Source organism: Cherax quadricarinatus, chromosome 2 (genome assembly GCF_038502225.1).
Source record: "Cherax quadricarinatus isolate ZL_2023a chromosome 2, ASM3850222v1, whole genome shotgun sequence".
Lineage (NCBI taxonomy): Eukaryota > Metazoa > Arthropoda > Malacostraca > Decapoda > Parastacidae > Cherax > Cherax quadricarinatus.
Window position 1 is genome coordinate 44,080,173 of NC_091293.1, and position 22,253 is coordinate 44,102,425.

Below are 22,253 nucleotides of genomic sequence, written 5' to 3' on the forward strand. Positions count from 1 at the left end.
CTCATGCAGGAAGTTCCTCATACCTCTGTAGTCCCCCCTTTTATAGTTTGTCTTTTCCCATTCAATTCCTGTTACCCTCTCCACTTGTAACTCTACTATATATTCAAAACTCAGAACCACGTGATCGCTAGCTCGAAGGGGACTCTCATATGTGATGTCCTCAATGTCTGAACTGCTCAGGGTAAACACAAGGTCCAGTCTTGCTGGTTCATCCTCCCCTCTCACTCTGGTAGTGTCCTTAACATGTTGATGCATGAGGTTTTCCAGTACCACATCCATCATTTTGGCTCTCCATTTCTCGGGACCCCCATATGGCTCCAGGTTTTCCCAATCGATCTCCTTGTGGTTGAAATTGCCCATAACCAGTAATTTTGCTTTGCTCGAGTAAGCTCTTCTTGCCACCTCAGCAAGTGTGTCCACCATCGCTCTGTTGTTTTCTTCGCACTCCTCTCTTGGCCTCCTGCAGTTCTGTGGTGGGTTATACATCACTCCAGTGACTACTTTATGTTCCCCAGACGGGATTGTAATTTCTATGTAGTCCTTCTCCAATCTTGTCCATGCCTTCCATTTCCTTTCATCCCCATCGGTTTTTTTATGAGCAGTGTGTGTGTGTGTGTGTGTGTGTGTGTGTGTGTGTGTGTTCTCTGACCATATGGGTAATATGAATAACCAGCGTTTAGTAGCATGGAAATAACCTGAACATTTTCGACCTAAATAGAGATTCTCTTCAGGTGATGCTGAGGTGTTTGACAGGTCTCCTGCGGTGCATATGCAAACAAGTCAGATGCACATGTGAAAAAAGAACAACTAATATGAGAGAAAGAGAGAGACGAAGAGGAAGGGGGGGGATGGGATTTACCCACATCTAGATAAACACTGAAAAGAATCGTTGTCACTGTTTTTCGAACCTCCAGCTGAGTTCCTCTTCAGCAGATACAATGAAATGAGGAAAGAGACCGGGTATGTATAGGAATATTAAAAGTTGGTTGCTCCTTGGCAGTATAGTGGCGCGTCATGTTATCAGGGAGAGTCTTCTTGAGATGTGACAGCATTCAGCTGACCTCTAACACACATAAGGATGTCAGACTGTTCTTATATGTGTGAGAGTGTCTGGATTTTTGTTGTGTGAGTGTAATGTGATGCTTTAAACATTACAACAACAAAAAATGTAGGAACAGTGCAGTAGGTTTATTGCATCATGCTAAGTTACGAATATATTACTAGGGCACTTAGGAGAGATTTTTTTTTTTTTTTTGCATTTCTATCCGTCTTGGACCATTGACAAGTCATGCTATGCTGGTCTACCTCAAGTCCTGCCCGCTTGTGTTGACAAGGCTGGCAGATCGGTATGAAATTCTGTACGCTATGATTGATTTTTTTTTAAATACGGTACGAAACTAAAGTACTGTATTTCCGACAGGTACGAAAAATGAAATAAATGCCGTACCTTACTGTACTGTCAGCCTTACAAGTTAGCAGCTCTTATTTCAGAATGTGTTCTTGGGAGAGCGTCTGGATTGTTGTTGTGTGCTGGAATATTTTTTCTAAGTACATATTTGGTAATTACATCTAGTTTGAAATATTAATATTCGGTTTGGCTTCACTTAATGCCACTTCAATGATATGTCGCCTGAGAGTTCCGTCTTCTATGTCATTAGCTCAATCCCACCTAATTGTGTGGTGTGAATTCTTAATATTTTGGAATACGAGATTTTCTTAACCGTACCAAAGTAAGCACTTGTGCTCAATTTCCCTAATTCGTGTACTCCGGCCAGATGATGAACAAGATATGTGCACAGCACCTGGATACCTTGATGCCTCCAATACTGAACATGTCTTTTTCACCAACTTGTCGGTATTGTATTCCACTGATCTGGAGATCCCACCCATCTTCTCTCGTGTATATTAAAGCTCAGTTATTGTATGTGACTTGAAACATTCATTGTTTCTCAGTTAAAGTTGCTTTTAGTGATTCTTAGAAAAACAGTTACTTAATTTATTTGGTTAGAACACTGAGAGCTCATTGATGTCTTTGGTTGTTTTTCAACGTCTCTTGATGGAATGGTATGACTAATTTTGATTTTTGTCCGTTTTTGAAGTGGTCTTTATTGACTTTGTTTCTCCATAACTTTGTAAACCGATCTGCATTACCAGGTTTGAGAACTGCGTTCTGATTCCGTCTTACTCTTGGTCCAGGAAGCTGGGGTTGCATATCCTCAGACTCTCAGACAACAGTTGGAAGCGGTGCTTTTCCTTATTTGTGAGGAGTAATGACAAGACAGGAATGTGACCTTTTATTGAGTTTTTTTTCCATTCTGTTAGTTGAGTTATCTAAAGAATGTTTCAAAATCGCCACGGGTTTCATCCCAGACAATAAATATTCGTATATCTTAAATAATGCTGGTGAGAGTGGCCTACCCATGCTACAACCAGTCATTAGTTTGAAGATTTCTCTATAAAAAGAGAAGACATTGCTTGAGACACAAAGTTTGGAGAACGTAATTTTCTGCATCTCGGAGGGAAACTGATCCTGATGGAGCTACTGTTTGTCGGACAGGAATTCATGTGCATCACCACCGGTACTTTGCTATACAGAGAGTCGATGCCCAAACTCGGTATTTTCCTGTTGTGAAGATAAAGGTTCTTAATTTCGTAAAAATATTTTTTTTTCTGAGTGGATAATGAGGGAGCTAGATTTTTTTTCCCAGAAGAGTGAGAGGAGACCACTCAACCATTTTGTTAAATTGTATGGAATGAACCTTCTGCTTGCTAGATATGATGGGTCATAGTGGTTTATTGTCCTTGTGTGTTTTATATTGTCCATAAAAATATGGAAGGCATTTCTTTATCTTTCCTGACTTTTTTTTCTAATGACTCTCACTTTCGTTGAATGAGATGTTGGTACTGGTGAGTATGTTCCTTGTGAGTTACACGTAGTGTTTCTGTCCCTGAATAATTACAATAACCATCTTTGTCCAAGTTGATAATATTGTCTCCTTTGTAAGATTTGGTGATTATTTTCTTTTTGTGTTTTTTGAGATTAAAAAGTTCATAATTTAATCGTTTTGGTAAACCATTCTTATTGTGAAAACATTCTTTGGTGCCTTCGAGTAATAAGCCTTGAACGCAGCAAAGTTCCTGACTGAAGGTAGGTAGGTTTGAGAGAAAAATTTAGCCATAATTTTAATGTTTCTATAATGTTTGTTAACTTGTTTGACACGTTGATGACAATGTTGGCACTTGTGTACTTACTCCAAAACACTCTTGTTGCACAGTTGTTAAATTTTCCTCTCCAGAATTTCTTCATGTAATCCTACATAGAATGTTGCATGTCTGCTGGCGATACTGAGGAGGTTTTAGAAATGTTGACAGTGAATGATCTCTTGAATGATCTATTTGATATTTTTTCTGTAATAAAAGTTTGCTTAATTTCTGTTTAATCTCTTTCAGTATGTACTGTGAGGTATTCTTAAATGCATGATTGCGAAACTTACCCCGAGTGTGAAGACTGGGAAATAAATCATTTAGCTACCTTAGTTTGACATGCTAGCCTTCAACAGTGAACGACTCCCCGAATTCGCAATCTACAGAAAACTCACCCACTCCCAGTTTCATTAATTTCTTCAGTCACCGCTTATCACATATTAATAAAAGCGCATTTTCTAATCTTGTGCAAGGAACCTTGAGGATGCGCAACCCCAGTCACCGGGACTAAGTGAAAGAAACAATCAGAACAGAGTTATACAAACTTAGCCACAAAACTACTTTAAATTGGATTAAATACTATATAACAGATCTGCAATATTAGTCATGCCAGTTCACAGACTCCTTCCTGAATAAATTAAAAAAAAATTTCTAAGAAACACATAAAAATAAGTTCGAATGAGACAGTAGTCCCTTGTTACAAGTGATATTTACTGTTTATAGAAGAAACTTGGCAAGATCCTTAATCCTTTAACCCAGAGCTTTGCACTCTTCCTACTTATTCAAAATTTGCACCAAACAATCACTTAGGATGGACGATAATGTCATCTCAAAAATTCAGGATTCAAACAACTGAAAATTCATTGAAAAAATCACCAAATGAAACTAAATTAAACGTTAACATTTAGAAAGAAAATTCTAGCCCTGATGTTATTATCAAATATTCAGTAAAAAAAAAAAATAGTCATTCCAGCACCGAGTTTTAATTAGTCGTTCAGACAACGGCAAGCCAGACGCCCGCACGACAACACCTCCTTAAATAAGAGCTGACAACTTGCAGTGCTGACAGTACGGTGTAATACGGTATTTGTCCACTGGTTTTGTACCTTTCATAAATACCGTACCGTAATTTCGTACTGTACTTTTTCGCGAAAAAAAAAAATCAAGTTTACCATATCGTAGCACTATGCTAGCTTCTTCACTCGGGTGGACGGACTACAAGACTTGAGGTGGACAGCTCAGCATTGCACAGAAGACCTATTGAAAACCATAGAACGGGTGGGGATTGAATCAGTGACGAGCGAGATCTAAAACCCCAGGACGAGTAGTTTACGCACTTGCCTGGAGTTTGAGGGATAACTCGCCATGGATTCAAACCCCACCCGTTCTGTAGTTTGTATACAATCGTGATATTATCATTTCGAGAGTCATGACCTACTGCAGTTCTCCATTCTTCTGTTTTATGTTTCAGGCATCATAACAAGTACACAGGCACTCTCATGACCCTAAATAAGGACTGCCCAACAAAGAGATGTTATCGTAACACATCCACCTCCAGATGTTTTTAAGAAACACTTGGAGGACCAATGAGGCTCTGACCTGACGATATGACGTTCGTGTTCCTTTCAAAAAGGGCCAGGAACCAGCCGCTCTTCCTGTATCTGTACGTACCTGCTTCCTCTCCTCATTTATATTTATCTTCTGATGAGCACCTTGCCTGGATATCGAAATGTTCTGCTAGCAGTTCTTCATTCTTTTCCCACCATTGTCGGTTTTCTGCTTTCTCATATAAACAAACATACAAATTTAGACTTCGCAGAACAAGTGAAACCTGGGAACTCGAGGATGAAGTATGCAGACTTATGCAGACCACAGCAGCAGAGGTGAATGACAGGTGTGGAATGGCAGGTATGGTATGATAGGTGTGGTATAACAGGTGTAGTATGACTGGAGTGGTATAACAGGTGTGGTATGACTGGTGTGGTATAACAGGTGTGGTATGACTGGTGTGGTATAACAGGTGTGGTATGACGAGTGTGGTATAACAGGCGTGGTATGACTGGTGTGGTATAACAGGTGTGGTATGACTGGTGTGGTATAACAGGTGTGGTATGACGAGTGTGGTATAACAGGTGTGGGATGACTGGTGCGGTATAACAGGTGTAGTATAACTGGTGTGGAATAACAGGTGTGGTATGACTGGTGTGGTATAACAGGTGTGGTATGACGAGTGTGGTATAACAGGCGTGGTATGACTGGTGTGGTATAACAGGTGTGGTATGACTGGTGTGGTATAACAGGTGTGGTATGACGAGTGTGGTATAGCAGGTGTGGTATGACTGGTGCGGTATAACAGGTGTAGTATGACTGGTGTGGAATAACAGGTGTGGTATGACTGGTGTGGTATGACTGGTGTGGTACAACAGGTGTGGTATGACTGGTGTGGTATAACAGGTGTGGTATGATTGGTGTGGTATAACAGGTGTGGTATGACTGGTGTGGTATAACAGGTGTGGTATGACTGGTGTGGTACAACAGGTGTGGTATGACTAATGTGGTATAACAGGTGTGGCATGCCTGGTGTGGTATGACTGGTGTGGTATAAAAGGTATGGTATGACTGGTGTGGTATAACAGGTGTGGTATGACTGGTGTGGTATAACAGGTGTGGTATGACTGGTGTGGTATAACAGGTGTGGTATGACTGGTGTGGTATAAAAGGTGTGGAATGACTGGTGTGGTATAAAAGGTGTGGTGTGACTGGTGCGTTATGACTGATGTGCTGTAACAGGTGTGGCATGAATGGTGTGGAATGACTGGTGTGGTATGATTGGTGTGGTATGACTGGTGTGGTATGACTGGTGTGGTATGATTGGTGTGGTATAACAGGTGTGGTATAACAGGTGGGGTAAGATTGGTGAGGTATGACTGGTGTGGTATGACTGGTGTGGTATGACAGGTGTGGTATGACTGGTGTGGTATAACAGATGTGGAATGACTGGTGTGGTATAACAGGTGTGGTATGACTGGTGTGGTATAACAGGTGTGGTATGACTGGTGTGATTTGACTGTTGTGGTACGACTGGTGTAATATGACTGGTGTGGTACGACTGGTGAGGTATGACTGGTTTGGTATGACTGGTGTGGTATGACTGGTGTGGTATGACAGGTGTGGTATGTTTGGTGTGGTATAACTGGTGTGGTATAACTGGTGTGGTATAACTGGTGTGGTATAACTGGTGTGGTATAACTGGTGTGGTATAACTGGTGTGGTATAACTGGTGTGGTATAACTGGTGTGGTATAACTGGTGTGGTATAACTGGTGTGGTATAACTGGTGTGGTATAACTGGTGTGGTATAACTGGTGTGGTATAACAGGTGTGGTATGACTGGTGTGGTATAACAGGTGTGGTATAGAAGATGTGGTATGACTAGTGTGGTATGACTGATGTGGTATAACAGGTGTGGTATGACTGGTGTATTATAACAGGTATGGTATGACTTGTGTGGTATAACAGGTGTAGTATGACTGGTGTGGTATAACAGGTGTGGTATGACTGGTGTGGTATAACAGGTGTTGTATGACTGGTGTGGTATAACAGGTGTGGTATAACAAGTGTGGTGTGACTGGTGTGGTATAACAGGTGTGGTATGACTGGTGTGGTATAACAGTCGTGGTAAGACTGGTGTGGTATGACAGGTGTGATATGACTGGTGTGCTATGACTGGTGTGGTATGGCTGGTGTGGTATAACAGGTGTGGTATGACTGGTGTGATATGACTGGTGTGGAATGACTGGTGTGGCATAACAGGTGTGGTATGACTGGTGTGGTATGACTTGTGTGGTATAACAGGTGCGGCATGACCGGTGTGGTATGACTGGTGTGGTATTACTTGTGTGGTATAACAGGTGTGGCATGACTGGTGTGGTATGATTGGTTTGGTATGACTGGTGTGGTATAACAGGTGTGGTATGACTGATGGTATAACTGATGCTGTATGACTGGTGTGGTATGACAGGTGTGGTATGACTGGTGTGGTATGACAGGTGTGGTATGACAGGTGTGGTATGACAGGTGTGGTATGACTGGTGTGGTATGACAGGTGTGGTATGACTGGTGTGGTATGACAGGTGTGGTATGACAGGTGTGGTATGACAGGTGTGGTATGACAGGTGTGGTATGACAGGTGTGGTATGACTGGTGTGGTATGACAGGTGTGGTATGACTGGTGTGGTATGACAGGTGTGGTATGACAGGTGTTGTATGACAGGTGTGGTATGACTGGTGTGGTATGACAGGTGTGGTATGACTGGTGTGGTATGACAGGTGTGGTATGACTGGTGTGGCATAACAGGTGTGGTATGACTGGTGTGGTATAACAGGTGTGGTATGACTGGTGTGGTATAACAGGTGTGGTATGACTGGTGTGGTATAACAGGTGTGGTATGACTGGTGTGGTATAACAGGTGTGGTATGACTGGTGTGGTATAACAGGTGTGGTATGACTGATGTGGCATAACAGGTGTGGTATGACTGGTGTGGTATAACAGGTGTGGTATGACTGGTGTGGTATAACAGGTGTGGTATGACAGGTGTGGTATGACTGGTGTGGTATGACAGGTGTGGTATGACTGGTGTGGTATGACAGGTGTGGTATGACTGGTGTGGTATGACAGGTGTGGTATGACTGGTGTGGTATGACAGGTGTGGTATGACAGGTGTGGTATGACAGGTGTGGTATGACTGGTGTGGTATGACAGGTGTGGTATGACTGGTGTGGTATGACAGGTGTGGTATGACTGGTGTGGTATGACAGGTGTGGTATGACAGGTGTGGTATGACAGGTGTGGTATGACTGGTGTGGTATGACAGGTGTGGTATGACAGGTGTGGTATGACTGGTGTGGTATGACAGGTGTGGTATGACAGGTGTGGTATGACAGGTGTGGTATGACTGGTGTGGTATGACAGGTGTGGTATGACTGGTGTGGTATGACAGGTGTGGTATGACAGGTGTGGTATGACAGGTGTGGTATGACTGGTGTGGTATGACAGGTGTGGTATGACTGGTGTGGTATGACAGGTGTGGTATGACTGGTGTGGCATAACAGGTGTGGTATGACTGGTGTGGTATAACAGGTGTGGTATGACTGGTGTGGTATAACAGGTGTGGTATGACTGGTGTGGTATAACAGGTGTGGTATGACTGGTGTGGTATACAAGTTTCAAAGACTGAAACATGTGGTGATTTACTTATCTCTGTCATAATGTTTCGCCCACACACTGAGGTGATAACTCCTATTGTGTGGGCGATACGTAACTTTGAAACTAACTATATATATATTAAAAAATAATCCCAGATTTGTTCTATTCATTCGTAATTTCTTCATTTCTTATTTACTCCCCCATTTGTGTCCACTTATTTCCCTTATCTTCTTTCCTTCCCCATCATCTTCTCCCCTTTTCTCTCTTTCTCCATCTCTCTCCTACTCTTCCTTCTCAACATTTCTATATTCTTACTTCCTATTTCTTATTTCCTTTTTACCATTTTCCCTCTCTCTCCATTCTTTCATTTTTTTTCCTCCCCCTCCCTTCTTTCCGCTTCCCGTCCATTCTCTTTTACCTCGACAGGAATCTTTAAAATTAGTCATGAACGCGTCTCTCTCTCTCTTTCTCTCTTTCTCTCACCTCCACCAGTCCCTGGAGTATCCTCACGGCGATCACTGCCACAGGGTGGAGTCTGGAGGCGCCTGGGATGAACAGATTGAGTACTGCTGATGCTGTGATGGCCGAGCCGAACACCCTGTGGGAGAACACAGTGCTCGGAGTTCAGGGGTCATTGCTCAAGAGGTCAAAGATCAAAGGCCAGGTGTCAGAGGTCAGGTGTCAGAGGTCAGGTGTTGGAGGTCAGGTGTCAGAGGTCAGGTGTCAGAGGTCAGAGGTCAGGTGTCAGAGGTCAGATGTCAGAGTTCAGGCCTCAGAGGTCATGTGTCGGAGGTCAGGTGTCAGAGGTCAGGTGTCAGAGGTCAGGTGTCAGAGGTCAGGTGTCAGAGGTCAGGTGTCAGAGGCCAGGTGTCAGAGGTCAGGTGTCAGAGGTCAGGTGTCAGAGGTCAGGTGCCAGAGGTCAGGTGTCAGAGGCTAGGTATCAGAGGTCAGGTGTCAGAGGTCAGGTGTCAGAGGTCAGGTGCCAGAGGTCAGGTGTCAGAGGTTAGGTATCAGAGGTCAGGTATCAGAGGTCAGGTGTCATAGGTCAGGTGTCAGAGGTCAGATGTCAGAGGTCAGGTGTCAGAGGTCAGGTGTCAGAGGTCAGGTGTCAGAGGTCAGGTGTCAGAGGTCAGGTGTCAGAGGTCAGGTGTCAGAGGTCAGGTGTCATAGGTCAGGTGTCAGAGGTCAGATGTCAGAGGTCAGGTGTCAGAGGTCAGGTGTCAGAGGTCAGGTGTCAGAGGTCAGGTGACAGAGGTCAGGTGTCAGAGGTTAGGTATCAGAGGTCAGGTGTCAGAGGTCAGGTGTCAGAGGTCAGGTGTCAGAGGTCAGGTGCCAGAGGTCAGGTGTCAGAGGTTAGGTATCAGAGGTCAGGTGTCATAGGTCAGGTGTCAGAGGTCAGGTGTCAGAGGTCAGATGTCAGAGGTCAGGTGTCAGAGGTCAGGTGTCAGAGGCCAGGTGTCATAGATCAGGTGTCAGAGGTCAGGTGTCAGAGGTCAGTGGTTAGTGAGAAGTATTTCATAACCCTCGTACCTACCAACCTAGAATCTAGAGTATGTACCCATTAACAAGAGTACTCATCTACTAGAGTACTCACTCAGCTACTAGAGTACTCAACTACTAGAGTGCTCACCCATTAATTAGAGTACTGACCCATTACTTACTCATTAACTAGAGTATTTACCCATTAGCCAGTGTACTCACCCATCTACCAGGATACTCATCCATCTACTAAATCTTTCACCCATCAATTAGAGTACTTATCCATCTTCCATCTAGAGTACTTACCCATTAACCAAAGTACTCACCCTCTACTAAAACACTCATCCAGCTACTGAATCTTCCACCCATCAATTAGAGTACCTATCCACCTACCAGAGTACTCGCCATTCTATAGAAGTACTCATCCATCTACAAAAGAACTCACCTCTCTACTTGAGTACTCACACGTCTACCCTAATCCATCATCTACCAGAGTACTTCCCTATCTAACAAAATACTCACCAGTCTCCCAGAGAACTCGTCTCCCAGAGAACTCGTCTCCCAGAGAACTCGTCTCCCAGAGAACTCGTCTCCCAGAGGCAACCTACTAGGTTACTTGAGGTTACCTGAAGCTACCTGAAGTTACCTGGAGGTAACCTGAACTACCTGGAGATTATGTGAGATTACCTGGAGGTTACCTGAACTTACCTGGAGGATACTTGAACTTGCTGAAGATTACCTGAGGTTACCTGACGTTATCTGAGGTTACCTGAGGTTACCTGAAGTTATCTGAAGTTATCTGAAGTTACCTGAAGTTATCTGAGGTTACCTGAGGTTACCTGAAGTTATCTGAAGTTATCTGAAGTTACCTGGAGATTAGCTAAGGTTACTTGATGTTATCTAAAGGTTACCTGAAGGTACCTGAGGTTACCTGAAGTTTCTTAAGGTTACTTGAAGTTACATGATGAATACTTCCTACAACTTCAACTTCCTCTCCTAAATATTGACAAATTTCTACTAACCCCCTCTCCCTTCCCCACCCCACTCCATAACTTCGCCCATCCTCCTCCCCCCACTCCTAATTTCACCCCTCTCCTCCTTCACGCACTAGTTCCACTCCCTCCAACTCCCTAGTTTCACCCATTCTCACTCCCTAGTTTCATCCCTTCCCACTCCCTAGTTTTTCTTCTCATCACTCCCTGCTTTTCCCTTCCCCACTTCCTAGTTTCAGCCTTCCCTCACTCCCTAGTTTTCAATCTCCCTCACTCCCTAGTTTCACCCCTCCTCCACTCCCTAGTTTCACCCCTTTCCCTCTTCTTAGTTTCACCGGTTCCACTCCCTAGTTTCACTCTCCCTACTCAAAAATTTAACCCCTCCTCCACCCACTAGTTGCACCCCTCCCCACTCCCTCGTTTCACCCCTTCCCCACTTCCTATTTTCAACCCTCACCCACTCCCTAATATAACAGCTCCTCCATTCCCTAGTTTCGCTCCTGGGCCACTCCCGAGTTTCACCCCTTCTCCACCTGTAGTTTCACCCCTTTTCTACTTCCTAGCTTTACACCTGCCCCATTCCTTACTTTCGCCCCTTCCCACTTCCTAGTTTCACCCCTTCCCCACTCCCTACCTTCACCCCTCTCCGACCCCTTAGTTTAATCCGTTTCCAACCCTCTAGTTTCACCCCTCCACACTCACTGGTTTCGCCCCTTCCCCACTTCCTAGTTTCACACCTCCCCACTCTCTTGTTTCACAGCTCACCACTTCCTAGTTTCACCCCTCTCCCACACCCTAGTTTCAGTTCTTCACCGCTTCCGAGTTTCACCCCTCCCCCACAACCTAGTTTCACCCCTCCCCTTCTCCCTAGATTCACCCCTCCTCCACTCCTTAGTTTCATCCCTTCCCCACTCCCTAGTTTCGCCCCTCCCCATTCTATGGTTTCACTAGTTCCCCACTCCCTAGTTTCACCCCTCCCCATTCTATGGTTTCACTAGTTCCCTACTTCCTAGTTTCACACTTTCCTAGTGTCACACCTCTCCCTAGTGTAACCTCTTCCCCACTATCTAGTTTCACTCATTCCCCACCCCCTAGTTTCATCCTTTCCCAACTCCCTAATTTCATAACTCCCCCACTACCTAGTTTCACCTCTTCCCTAGTCCCTAGTTTCAGCCCTTCCCCACTACCTAGTTTCACCCCTTCCACACTCTTTAGTTTTTCCCCCTCTCAAATCCCTAATTTCACCCCTCCCCAATCCCTAGTTTCACTCCTTCCCCACTTCTTAGTTTCACCCCTCACACATTCCCTAGTTTCACCCATCCCCCACTCCCAAGTTTCACTCCTTCCCCCTTCCCTAGCTTCGCCCTTTCTCCACTCCCTAGTTTCCCCTCTCCAAGTTTCACCACTTCTCCATTTCCTACTTTCACCCCTCTCCCCCTACCTATTTTCCCCTCCACCTCCCTCTTACCTTTGACTCTCCCTCACCACCTCAGTTCCGGTGCTTTATTGGTCATTGTTTATAAGAAACAAAGGGTGGGACAGGGAGGTCCTCTTCCCCCTACCCTTCCTTTTTTCTGGAACCCTCCCCTTCCCCCCTACCCTTCCAGCTTTCTGGAACCCTCCCCTTTCCCCCTACCATTCCTCCTTTCTGGAACCCTCCCCTTCCCCCCCTACCCTTCCTCCTTTCTGGAACCCTCCCCTTCCCCATCCTCTTCTAACCCTTCCCTGCCTCCTGCCCTCTGCCAACATTCTCCCTCCTTTCCAACCCACTCCTCACTCTCCCATCACTCTCCCTCCCCTCTCCCCACCCTTTCTCTCCCTCTTCATTCTCCCTTCTCACTATTCATCTAGTTTCCTCTCTTCCCCAGCTCCCTCTCTTCTCCAGCTCCCTCCCTTCCCCAGCTCCCTCTCTTTCCCAGCTCCCTCTCTTCCCCAGCTCCCTCTCTTCCCCAGCTCCCTCTCTTCCCCAGCTCCCTCTCTTCTTCAGCTCCCTCTCTTCCCCAGCTCCCTCTCTTCCCCAGCTCCCTGTCTTCCCCAGCTCCCTGTCTTCCCCAGCTCCCTGTCTTCCCCAGCTCCCTCTCTTCCCCAGCTCCCTGTCTTTCCCAGCTCCCTCTCTCCCCAGCTTCCTCTCTTCCCCAGCTCCCTCTCTTCCCCAACACCCTCTCTTCCCCAGCTTTCTCTCTTCCCCAGCTCCCTCTCTTCCCCAGCTCCCTCTCTTCCCCAGCTCCCTGTCTTCCCCAGCTCCCTGTCTTCCCCAGCTCCCTGTCTTTCCCAGCTCCCTCTCTTCCCCATCTCCCTCTCTTCCCCAGCTCCCTCTCTTCTTCAGCTCCCTCTCTTCCCCAGCTCCCTCTCTTCCCCAGCTCCCTCTCTTCCCCAGCTCCCTCTCTTCCCCAGCTCCCTCTCTTCTCCAGCTCCCTCTCTTCCCCAGCTCCCTCTCTTCCACAGCTTCCTCTCTTCCCAAGCTCCCTGTTTTCCCCAGCTCCCTCTCTTCCCCAGCTCCCTCTCTTCCCCAGCTCCCTCTCTTCATCAGCTCCCTCTCTTCCCCAACACCCTCTCTTCCCCAGCTTTCTCTCTTCCCCAGCTCCCTCTCTTCCCCAGCTCCCTCTCTTCCCCAGCTCCCTGTCTTCCCCAGCTCCCTGTCTTCCCCAGCTCCCTGTCTTTCCCAGCTCCCTCTCTTCCCCATCTCCCTCTCTTCCCCAGCTCCCTCTCTTCTTCAGCTCCCTCTCTTCCCCAGCTCCCTCTCTTCCCCAGCTCCCTCTCTTCCCCAGCTCCCTCTCTTCCCCAGCTCCCTCTCTTCTCCAGCTCCCTCTCTTCCCCAGCTCCCTCTCTTCCCCAGCTTCCTCTCTTCCCAAGCTCCCTGTTTTCCCCAGCTCCCTCTCTTCCCCAGCTCCCTCTCTTCCCCAGCTCCCTCTCTTCATCAGCTCCCTCTCTTCTCCAGCTCCCTCTCTTCCCCAGCTCCCTGTCTTCCCCCGCTCCCTGTCTTCCCCAGCTCCCTGTCTTCCCCAGCTCCCTCTCTTCCCCAGCTCCCTCTCTTCCCCAGCTCCCTCTCTTCTCCAGCTCCCTCTCTTCCCCAGCTCCCTCTCTTCCCCAGCTCCCTCTCTTCTCAAGCTCCCTCTCTTACCCAGCTCCATGGCTTCCCCAGCTCCCTCTCTTCCCCAGCTCCCTCTCTTCCCCAGCTCCCTCTCTTCCCCAGCTCCATGGCTTCCCAGCTCCCTCTCTTCCCCAGCTCCCTCACTTTTCCTCTCTCACTCCTTCCGTCCCCACTGCCTACTCATCTTACTCCCTTCCAGCTCCCTCCCGGCTCCCTTCCTACTCCCCTTCCTACTCCCTCCCTACTCCCTCCCTACTCCCTCCCTACTCCCTCCCTACTCCCTCCCTACTTTCTCCCTACTCCCTCCCTACTCCCTCTCTACTCCCTCCCTTCATTCTTGCTGGTCCATTTGCTAATTAAGTTTTCAGCTGTTCTGTTGCCTGTGATGGAGTGACGAGGGATGGAGGATGGGAGGGAGGGAGAGAAGGGAGGGAGGGAGGGAAGGAGGAGGGAGGAAAGGAGGGAGGTAAGCATGAATGGACAAGGAAACGGATTGAGTGAGAAAGGGAAACAGGAAGGGAGGGAGGGAGATGGAAGCGATAGAGAGGGGGAGGAGGGAGGAAGAGGCGGAGAAATGGGAAGGGAAGGGATGGAGAGGAAGGGGGGAGAGAGTTGGAGGAAAGGATGAATTTGAAAGAAAAAGACACAGGGTGTAGATAAGCCAGAGAGAGAGAGAGAGAGAGAGAGAGAGAGAGAGATTCTCTGTATAGATAAACAGAGATGCTGTTCAGAGTTAAACATGACCTGTGATAACCATCCATAACCTGGGATAACCAAACATGACCTGGGATAGCCAAACATGACCTGGGATAGCCAAACATGACCTGGGATAGCCAAACATGACCTGTGATAACCAAACATGACCTGGGATAACCAAACAAGACCTGGGATAGCCAAACATGACTTGGGATAACCATCCATAACCTGGGATAACCAAACATGACCTGGGATAGCCAAACATGACCTGGGATAGCCAAACATGACCTGTGATAACCAAACATGACCTGGGATAACCAAACAAGACCTGGGATAGCCAGACATGACCTGGGATAACCAAACATGACGTGTGATAACCAAACAAGACCTGGGATAACAAATCATAACCTGGGATAGCTAAACATGACCTGTGATAACCATACATGACCTGGGATAACCAACAATAACCTGGGATAACCAGACATGACTTGGGATAACCAACCATAACCTGGGATAACCAGACATGACCTGGGATAACCAAACATGACCTGTGATAACCAAACATGTCCTTGGATAACCATCCATAACCTTGGATAACCAAACAAGACCTGGGATAGCCAAATATGACCTGGGATAGCCAAACGTGACCTGGGATAACCAACCATATCCTGGGATAACCAAACATGATCTGTGATAACCATGCATGACCTGGGATAACCAACCATAACCTGACATAACCAAACATGACTTGGATAACTAACTATAACCTGGGATAACCAAACATGACCTGGGATAACCAAACATGACCTGTCATGCTTATCACTTTTCACCTCCCAACATTCTTCTCTGTTTTGGACTGAAGTTACTGGTGGGCAAACCATTTCCGCAGTGACGATACCCAAGTGCTGCACCACTATTGCACAAGTGTTGCACCACTGTTGCACAAGTGTTGCACAAGTGTTGCACCACTGTTGCACAAGTGTTGCACCACTGTTGCACAAGTGTTGCACCACTGTTGCACAAGTGTTGCACCACTGTTGCACAAGTGTTGCACCACTGTTGCACAAGTGTTGCACCACTGTTGCACAAGTGTTGCACCACTGTTGCACAAGTGTTGCACCACTGTTGCACAAGTGTTGCACCACTGTTGCACAAGTGTTGCACCACTGTTGCACAAGTGTTGCACAAGTGTTGCACCACTGTTGCACAAGTGTTGCACCACTGTTGCACAAGTGTTGCACCACTGTTGCACAAGTGTTGCACCACTGTTACACAAGTGTTGCACAAGTGTTGCACCACTGTTGCACAAGTGTTGCACCACTGTTGCACAAGTGTTGCACCACTGTTGCACAAGTGTTGCACCACTGTTGCACAAGTGTTGCACCACTGTTGCACAAGTGTTGCACCACTGTTGCACAAGTGTTGCACCACTGTTGCACAAGTGTTGCACCACTGTTGCACAAGTGTTGCACAAGTGTTGCAGCACTGTTGCACAAGTGTTGCATCACTGTTGTACAAGTGTTGCACAAGTGTTGCATCACTGTTGCACAAGTGTTGCACCACTGTTGCACAAGTGTCGCATCACTGTTGCACAAGTGTTGCACCACTGTTGCACAAGTGTTGCACCACTGTTGCACAAGTGTTGTACAAGTGTTGCACCGCTGTTGCACAAGTGTTGCACCACTGTTACACAAGTGTTGCACCACTGTTGCACAAGTGTTGCACCACTGTTACACAAGTGTTGCACCACTGTTACACAAGTGTTGCACCACTGTTACACAAGTGTTGCACCACTGTTACACAAGTGTTGCACCACTGTTACACAAGTGTTGCACCACTGTTGCACAAGTGTTGCACCACTGTTACACAAGTGTTGCACCACTGTTACACAAGTGTTGCACCACTGTTGCACAAGTGTTGCACCACTGTTGTACAAGTGTTGCACAAGTGTTGCACAAGTGTTGCACCACTGTTGCACAAGTGTTGCACAAGTGTTGCACCACTGTTGCACAAGTGTTGCACAAGTGTTGCACCACTGTTGCACAAGTGTTGCACCACTGTTGTACAAGTGTTGCACAAGTGTTGCACAAGTGTTGCACCACTGTTGCACAAGTGTTGCACAAGTGTTGCACCACTGTTGCACAAGTGTTGCGCAAGTGTTGCACCACTGTTGTACAAGTGTTGCACCACTGTTGTACAAGTGTTGCACAAGTGTTGCACAAGTGTTGCACCACTGTTGCACAAGTGTTGCACAAGTGTTGCACCACTGTTGCACAAGTGTTGCACCACTGTTGCACAAGTGTTGCACCACTGTTGTACAAGTGTTGCACAAGTGTTGCACAAGTGTTGCACCACTGTTGCACAAGTGTTTCACAAGTGTTGCACCACTGTTGCACAAGTGTTGCACCACTGTTGCACAAGTGTTGCACCACTGTTGCACAAGTGTTGCACCACTGTTGCACAAGTGTTGCACCACTGTTGCACAAGTGTTGCATCACTGTTGCACAAGTGTTGCACCACTGTTACACAAGTGTTGCACAAGTGTTGCACCACTGTTACACAAGTGTTGCACAAGTGTTGCACCACTGTTGCACAAGTGTTGCACCACTGTTGCACAAGTGTTGCACCACTGTTGCACAAGTGTTGCATCACTGTTGCACAAGTGTTGCATCACTGTTGCACAAGTGTTGCACCACTATTGCACAAGTGTTGCACCACTGTTGCACAAGTGTTGCACAAGTGTTGCATCACTGTTGCACAAGTGTTGCATCACTGTTGCACAAGTGTTGCATCACTGTTGCACAAGTGTTGCACCACTGTTGCACAAGTGTTGCACCACTGTTGCACAAGTGTTGCACCACTGTTGCACAAGTGTTGCACAAGTGTTGCACAAGTGTTGCATCACTGTTGCACAAGTGTTGCACCACTGTTGCACAAGTGTTGCACAAGTGTTGCACCACTGTTGCACAAGTGTTGCACCACTGTTGCACAAGTGTTGCACAAGTGTTGCACAAGTGTTGCACAAGTGTTGCACAAGTGTTGCACCACTGTTGCACAAGTGTTGCACCACTGTTGCACAAGTGTTGCATCACTGTTGCACAAGTGTTGCACCACTGTTGCACAAGTGTTGCATCACTGTTGCACAAGTGTTGCATCACTGTTGCACAAGTGTTGCATCACTGTTGCACAAGTGTTGCACCACTGTTGCACAAGTGTTGCACCACTGTTGCACAAGTGTTGCACCACTGTTGCACAAGTGTTGCACAAGTGTTGCATCACTGTTGCACAAGTGTTGCACCACTGTTGCACAAGTGTTGCATCACTGTTGCACAAGTGTTGCACCACTGTTGCACAAGTGTTGCACCACTGTTGCACAAGTGTTGCACAAGTGTTGCATCACTGTTGCACAAGTGTTGCATCACTGTTGCACAAGTGTTGCACCACTGTTGCACAAGTGTTGCACCACTGTTGCACAAGTGTTGCACCACTGTTGCACAAGTGTTGCACCACTGTTGCACAAGTGTTGCACCACTGTTGCACAAGTGTTGCACCACTGTTGCACAAGTGTTGCATCACTGTTGCACAAGTGTTGCACCACTGTTGCAAAAGTGTTGCACCACTGTTGCACAAGTGTTGCATCACTGTTGCACAAGTGTTGCACCACTGTTGGACAAGTGTTGCACCACTGTTGCACAAGTGTTGCACCACTGTTGCACAAGTGTTGCACAAGTGTTGCACAAGTGTTTCACAAGTGTTGCATCACTGTTGCACAAGTGTTGCACCACTGTTGCACAAGTGTTGCACAAGTGTTGCACAAGTGTTGCATCACTGTTGCACAAGTGTTGTACAAGTATCTCAATCATCAGCGACTTATCAAGAAAGAGTCGACCTCCAACACGATTCATCAAGCAAGAGTCGACCTCCAACACAACTCATCAAGCAAGAGTCGACCTCCAACACAACTCATCAAGCAAGAGTCGACCTCCAACACAACTCATCAAGCAAGAGTCGATCTCCAACACAACTCATCAAGCAAGAGTCGACCTCCAACACGACTCATCAAGAAAGAGTCGACCTCCAACACGACTCATCAAGAAAGAGTCGACCTCCAACCCGACTCATCAAGCAAGAGTCGACCTCCAACACAACTCATCAAGAAAGAGTCGACCTCCAACACGACTCATCAAGCAAGAGTCGACCTCCAACACAACTCATCAAGAAAGAGTCGACCTCCAACACGACTCATCAAGCAAGAGTCGACCTCCAACACGACTCATCAAGAAAGAGTCGACCTCCAACACGACTCATCAAGCAAGAGTCGACCTCCAACACAACTCATCAAGAAAGAGTCGACCTCCAACACGACTCATCAAGAAAGAGTCGACCTCCAACACGACTCATCAAGCAAGAGTCGACCTCCAACACGACTCATCAAGTAAGAGTCGACCTCCAACACAACTCATCAAGAAAGAGTCGACCTCCAACACAACTCATTAAGCAAGAGTCGACCTCCAACACGACTCATCAAGCAAGAGTCGACCTCCAACACGACTCATCAAGCAAGAGTCGACCTCCAACACAACTCATCAAGAAAGAGTCGACCTCCAACACAACTCATTAAGCAAGAGTCGACCTCCAACACGACTCATCAAGAAAGAGTCGACCTCCAACGCGACTCATCAAGCAAGAGTCGACCTCCAACACGACTCATCAAGAAAGAGTCGACCTCCAACACGACTCATTAAGCAATAGTCGACCTCCACTCTACCTCCACACGACCCATCAAACAAGAATCGACCTCCACTCTACCTCCAACACGACCCATCAAGCAACAATCGATTTCCACTCGACCTCCAACACGGCCCTTTAAGCAAGAGTCAACCTCCACTTGACCTCCAACACGACCCATCAAGTAACAGTCGACGTCCACTCGACCTCCAACACGACCCATCAAGCAACAGTCTACCTCCACTCGACCTCCACTCGACCTCCAACACGACTCATCAAGCAAGAGTCGACCTCCATTAGTCTCAGGTCTGGCATTGCATGGCCACATAGGTAACACCTACCAAGGGTCTTTCAGTGGGCTGGTGCATTGTGTGGCCACATTGGTGCATTGTATGGCTACGCTGCTGCATTGTAAGGTTACGCAGATGCACTGTGTGGGCACGCTGGTGCACTGTATAGCCACGCAGGAGCATTGTACGGCCATGCAGCTGCATTGTGTGGCCATGCAGGTTAATTGCCTGGCAACGCAGTTGCATTGCGTGGCCACGCAAGTGCATTGTGTGGCTACGCAGATACATTATGTGGTCACGCTTGGAGATTTGCAGTGTCCTCAGTGGATGTCACTGCTAGGATCGTCAGTAAAGGAAGATACGGTGTTCTGGTTTACATCTCTGGCTATGTCAGATATAAGGATGGTGAAGAAGACAGGAGAGCGTTCAACTGTCCCCCCAGTGAACATCAGAGGTGCCGTGAGTACACAACACAACAGGTGCCAGGGGCCACAAGACTGAGTGCAGATGATAACAGACACAATACAGTAAGATTAACTAGGTAAAGGTTAAACCTGAATGCCCTTCGGTCATTCCCAAGTCTTCCAGGGTCAGTCAAACTTGCTTCGTTGATGATGCTCTTTTAAACTCCCAGTGTCCTGATTCTCGTAGCCTCATTGAGCAATTTCCTTCTTCCTCGTCCTAGGAAGTTAGCTAGCTTCTAGCTCGTCTTACAAAAATTCATCATGCTGTTCAAGCAACCTTGTTCACTATCCGCTGTTCGGTAAACAGTATACATACAGTAGGAGACTATCTTGACAAGTGTGTGTAGAACACCCTGTCTGCGGTCCACACCCAGTACACTTTGTACATAAAACACCTGTGAGTGTAGACCAGGACAAAATGGCTATTTTCCTCCTCAAATAATTCTGGATGGAGTCAAAAAATTACGAAAGCAATGCGAATAAAATTTTTGTGAAACTCATCCTTAACTACGAAATGTAAACCCCAGGAAAACCAGGCACTGTAAGGAGAAGCAGGAGATGGAAACCCAGGTAAACCAGGAGATGTAAAACCCAAGAGAACCAGGAGGTGTAAAACCCAAGAGAACCAGAAGATGTAAAACCAAGGAGAAGCACGAAGTGAAAAACCACAGGAGACTCACGAGATGAAAACCACCAGGAGAATCAGGAGATGTAAACCCCAGGAGAACTAAGATGTAAACCCCATGAGAACCAGGAGTTTAAACCCAGGAGAACAAGGAGGTGTAAACCTCAGGAGAACCAGGCACTGTAAACCTACTAGAACCAGGCACTATAAACCCAGGAGAACCAGACACTGTAAGCCCAGGAGTGCCAGACACTATAAACCAGGAGAACCAAGCACTGTAAACTCAGGAGAACCAGGCACTGTAAACCTAGGAGAACCAGGCACTGTAAACCTACGAGAACCAGGCACTATAAACCCAGGAGAACCAGACACTGTAAGCCCAGGAGTGCCAGACACTATAAACCAGGAGAACCAAGCACTGTAAACTCAGGAGAACCAGGCACTGTAAACCTAGGAGAACCAGGCACTGTAAACCTACGAGAACCAGGCACTATAAACCCAGGAGAACCAGACACTGTAAGCCCAGGAGTGCCAGACACTATAAACCAGGAGAACCAAGCACTGTAAACTCAGGAGAAACAGGCACTGTAAATCTAGGAGAACCAGGCACTGTGAAGCCAGGAGAACTAGACACTGTAAAGCCAGAAAAATTAGACACTGGAAGTCAGGGAGAACCAGACACTGTAAACCCAGGAGAACCAGATACTGTACACATGGAAGAACCAGGCACTGTATACCAAGGAGACCCAGACACTGCAAACCCAGGAGAACCACACACTGTAAACCCAGGAGAGCCGAATACTGTAAAGCCAGGACACCCAGACACTGTAAAGCCAGGAAAACCAGACACTGTAAACCCAGGAGAACCAGACACTGTAAACCCAGGAGAACAGGCACTGTAAGCCCAGAAGAACCACACACTGTAAAACCAGGAGAACCGGACACTATATACCCAGGAAAACCACGCACTGTAAACCTAGGAGAACCAGGCACTGTAAACCCAGGAGAACCAGATACTGTAAAGCCAGGAAAATCAGATACAGTAAGCCAGGGAGAACCAGACACTGTAAACCCAGGAGAACCAGACACTGTAAACCAAGGAGAACTAGACACTGTAAACCCAGAAGACCCAAGCACTGTAAACCCAGGAGTAAAGGGTACTGTAAACATAGGAAAACCAGGCAGTGTAAACCCAGGAGAACCAGACACTGTAAACCCAGGAGAACCAGACACTGTAAACCCTGGAAAACCAGGCATTGTAAGCTCAGGAGTACCAGACACTGCAAACTAAGGAGAACCAGACACGGTAAGCAACTGAAAACCAGGCACTGTAAACCCAGGAGAACCAGACAGTGTAAACCCAGGAGAACCAGATACTGTAAACCCAGTAGAACCAAACACTGTAAACCCAGGAGAACCAGTCAACGTAAACTCAGGAAAACCAAGCACTATAAAACTATAAAGCCTAGCAGAAAGAT

At 46.9% G+C, this 22,253-nt stretch overlaps 1 protein-coding gene across 1 annotated transcript in view; it reads right to left on the minus strand.

Moving 5' to 3' along the window:
- VGlut (Vesicular glutamate transporter) overlaps window positions 1–22,253 on the minus strand; it is a 216,086-nt gene that overhangs the window by 50,875 nt on the left and 142,958 nt on the right. The window contains exon 5 of the mRNA XM_070089687.1: window positions 8,894–9,008. Coding sequence (XP_069945788.1) covers window positions 8,894–9,008 — 115 coding nt within the window. The remainder of the gene's footprint in view (window positions 1–8,893; window positions 9,009–22,253) is intronic.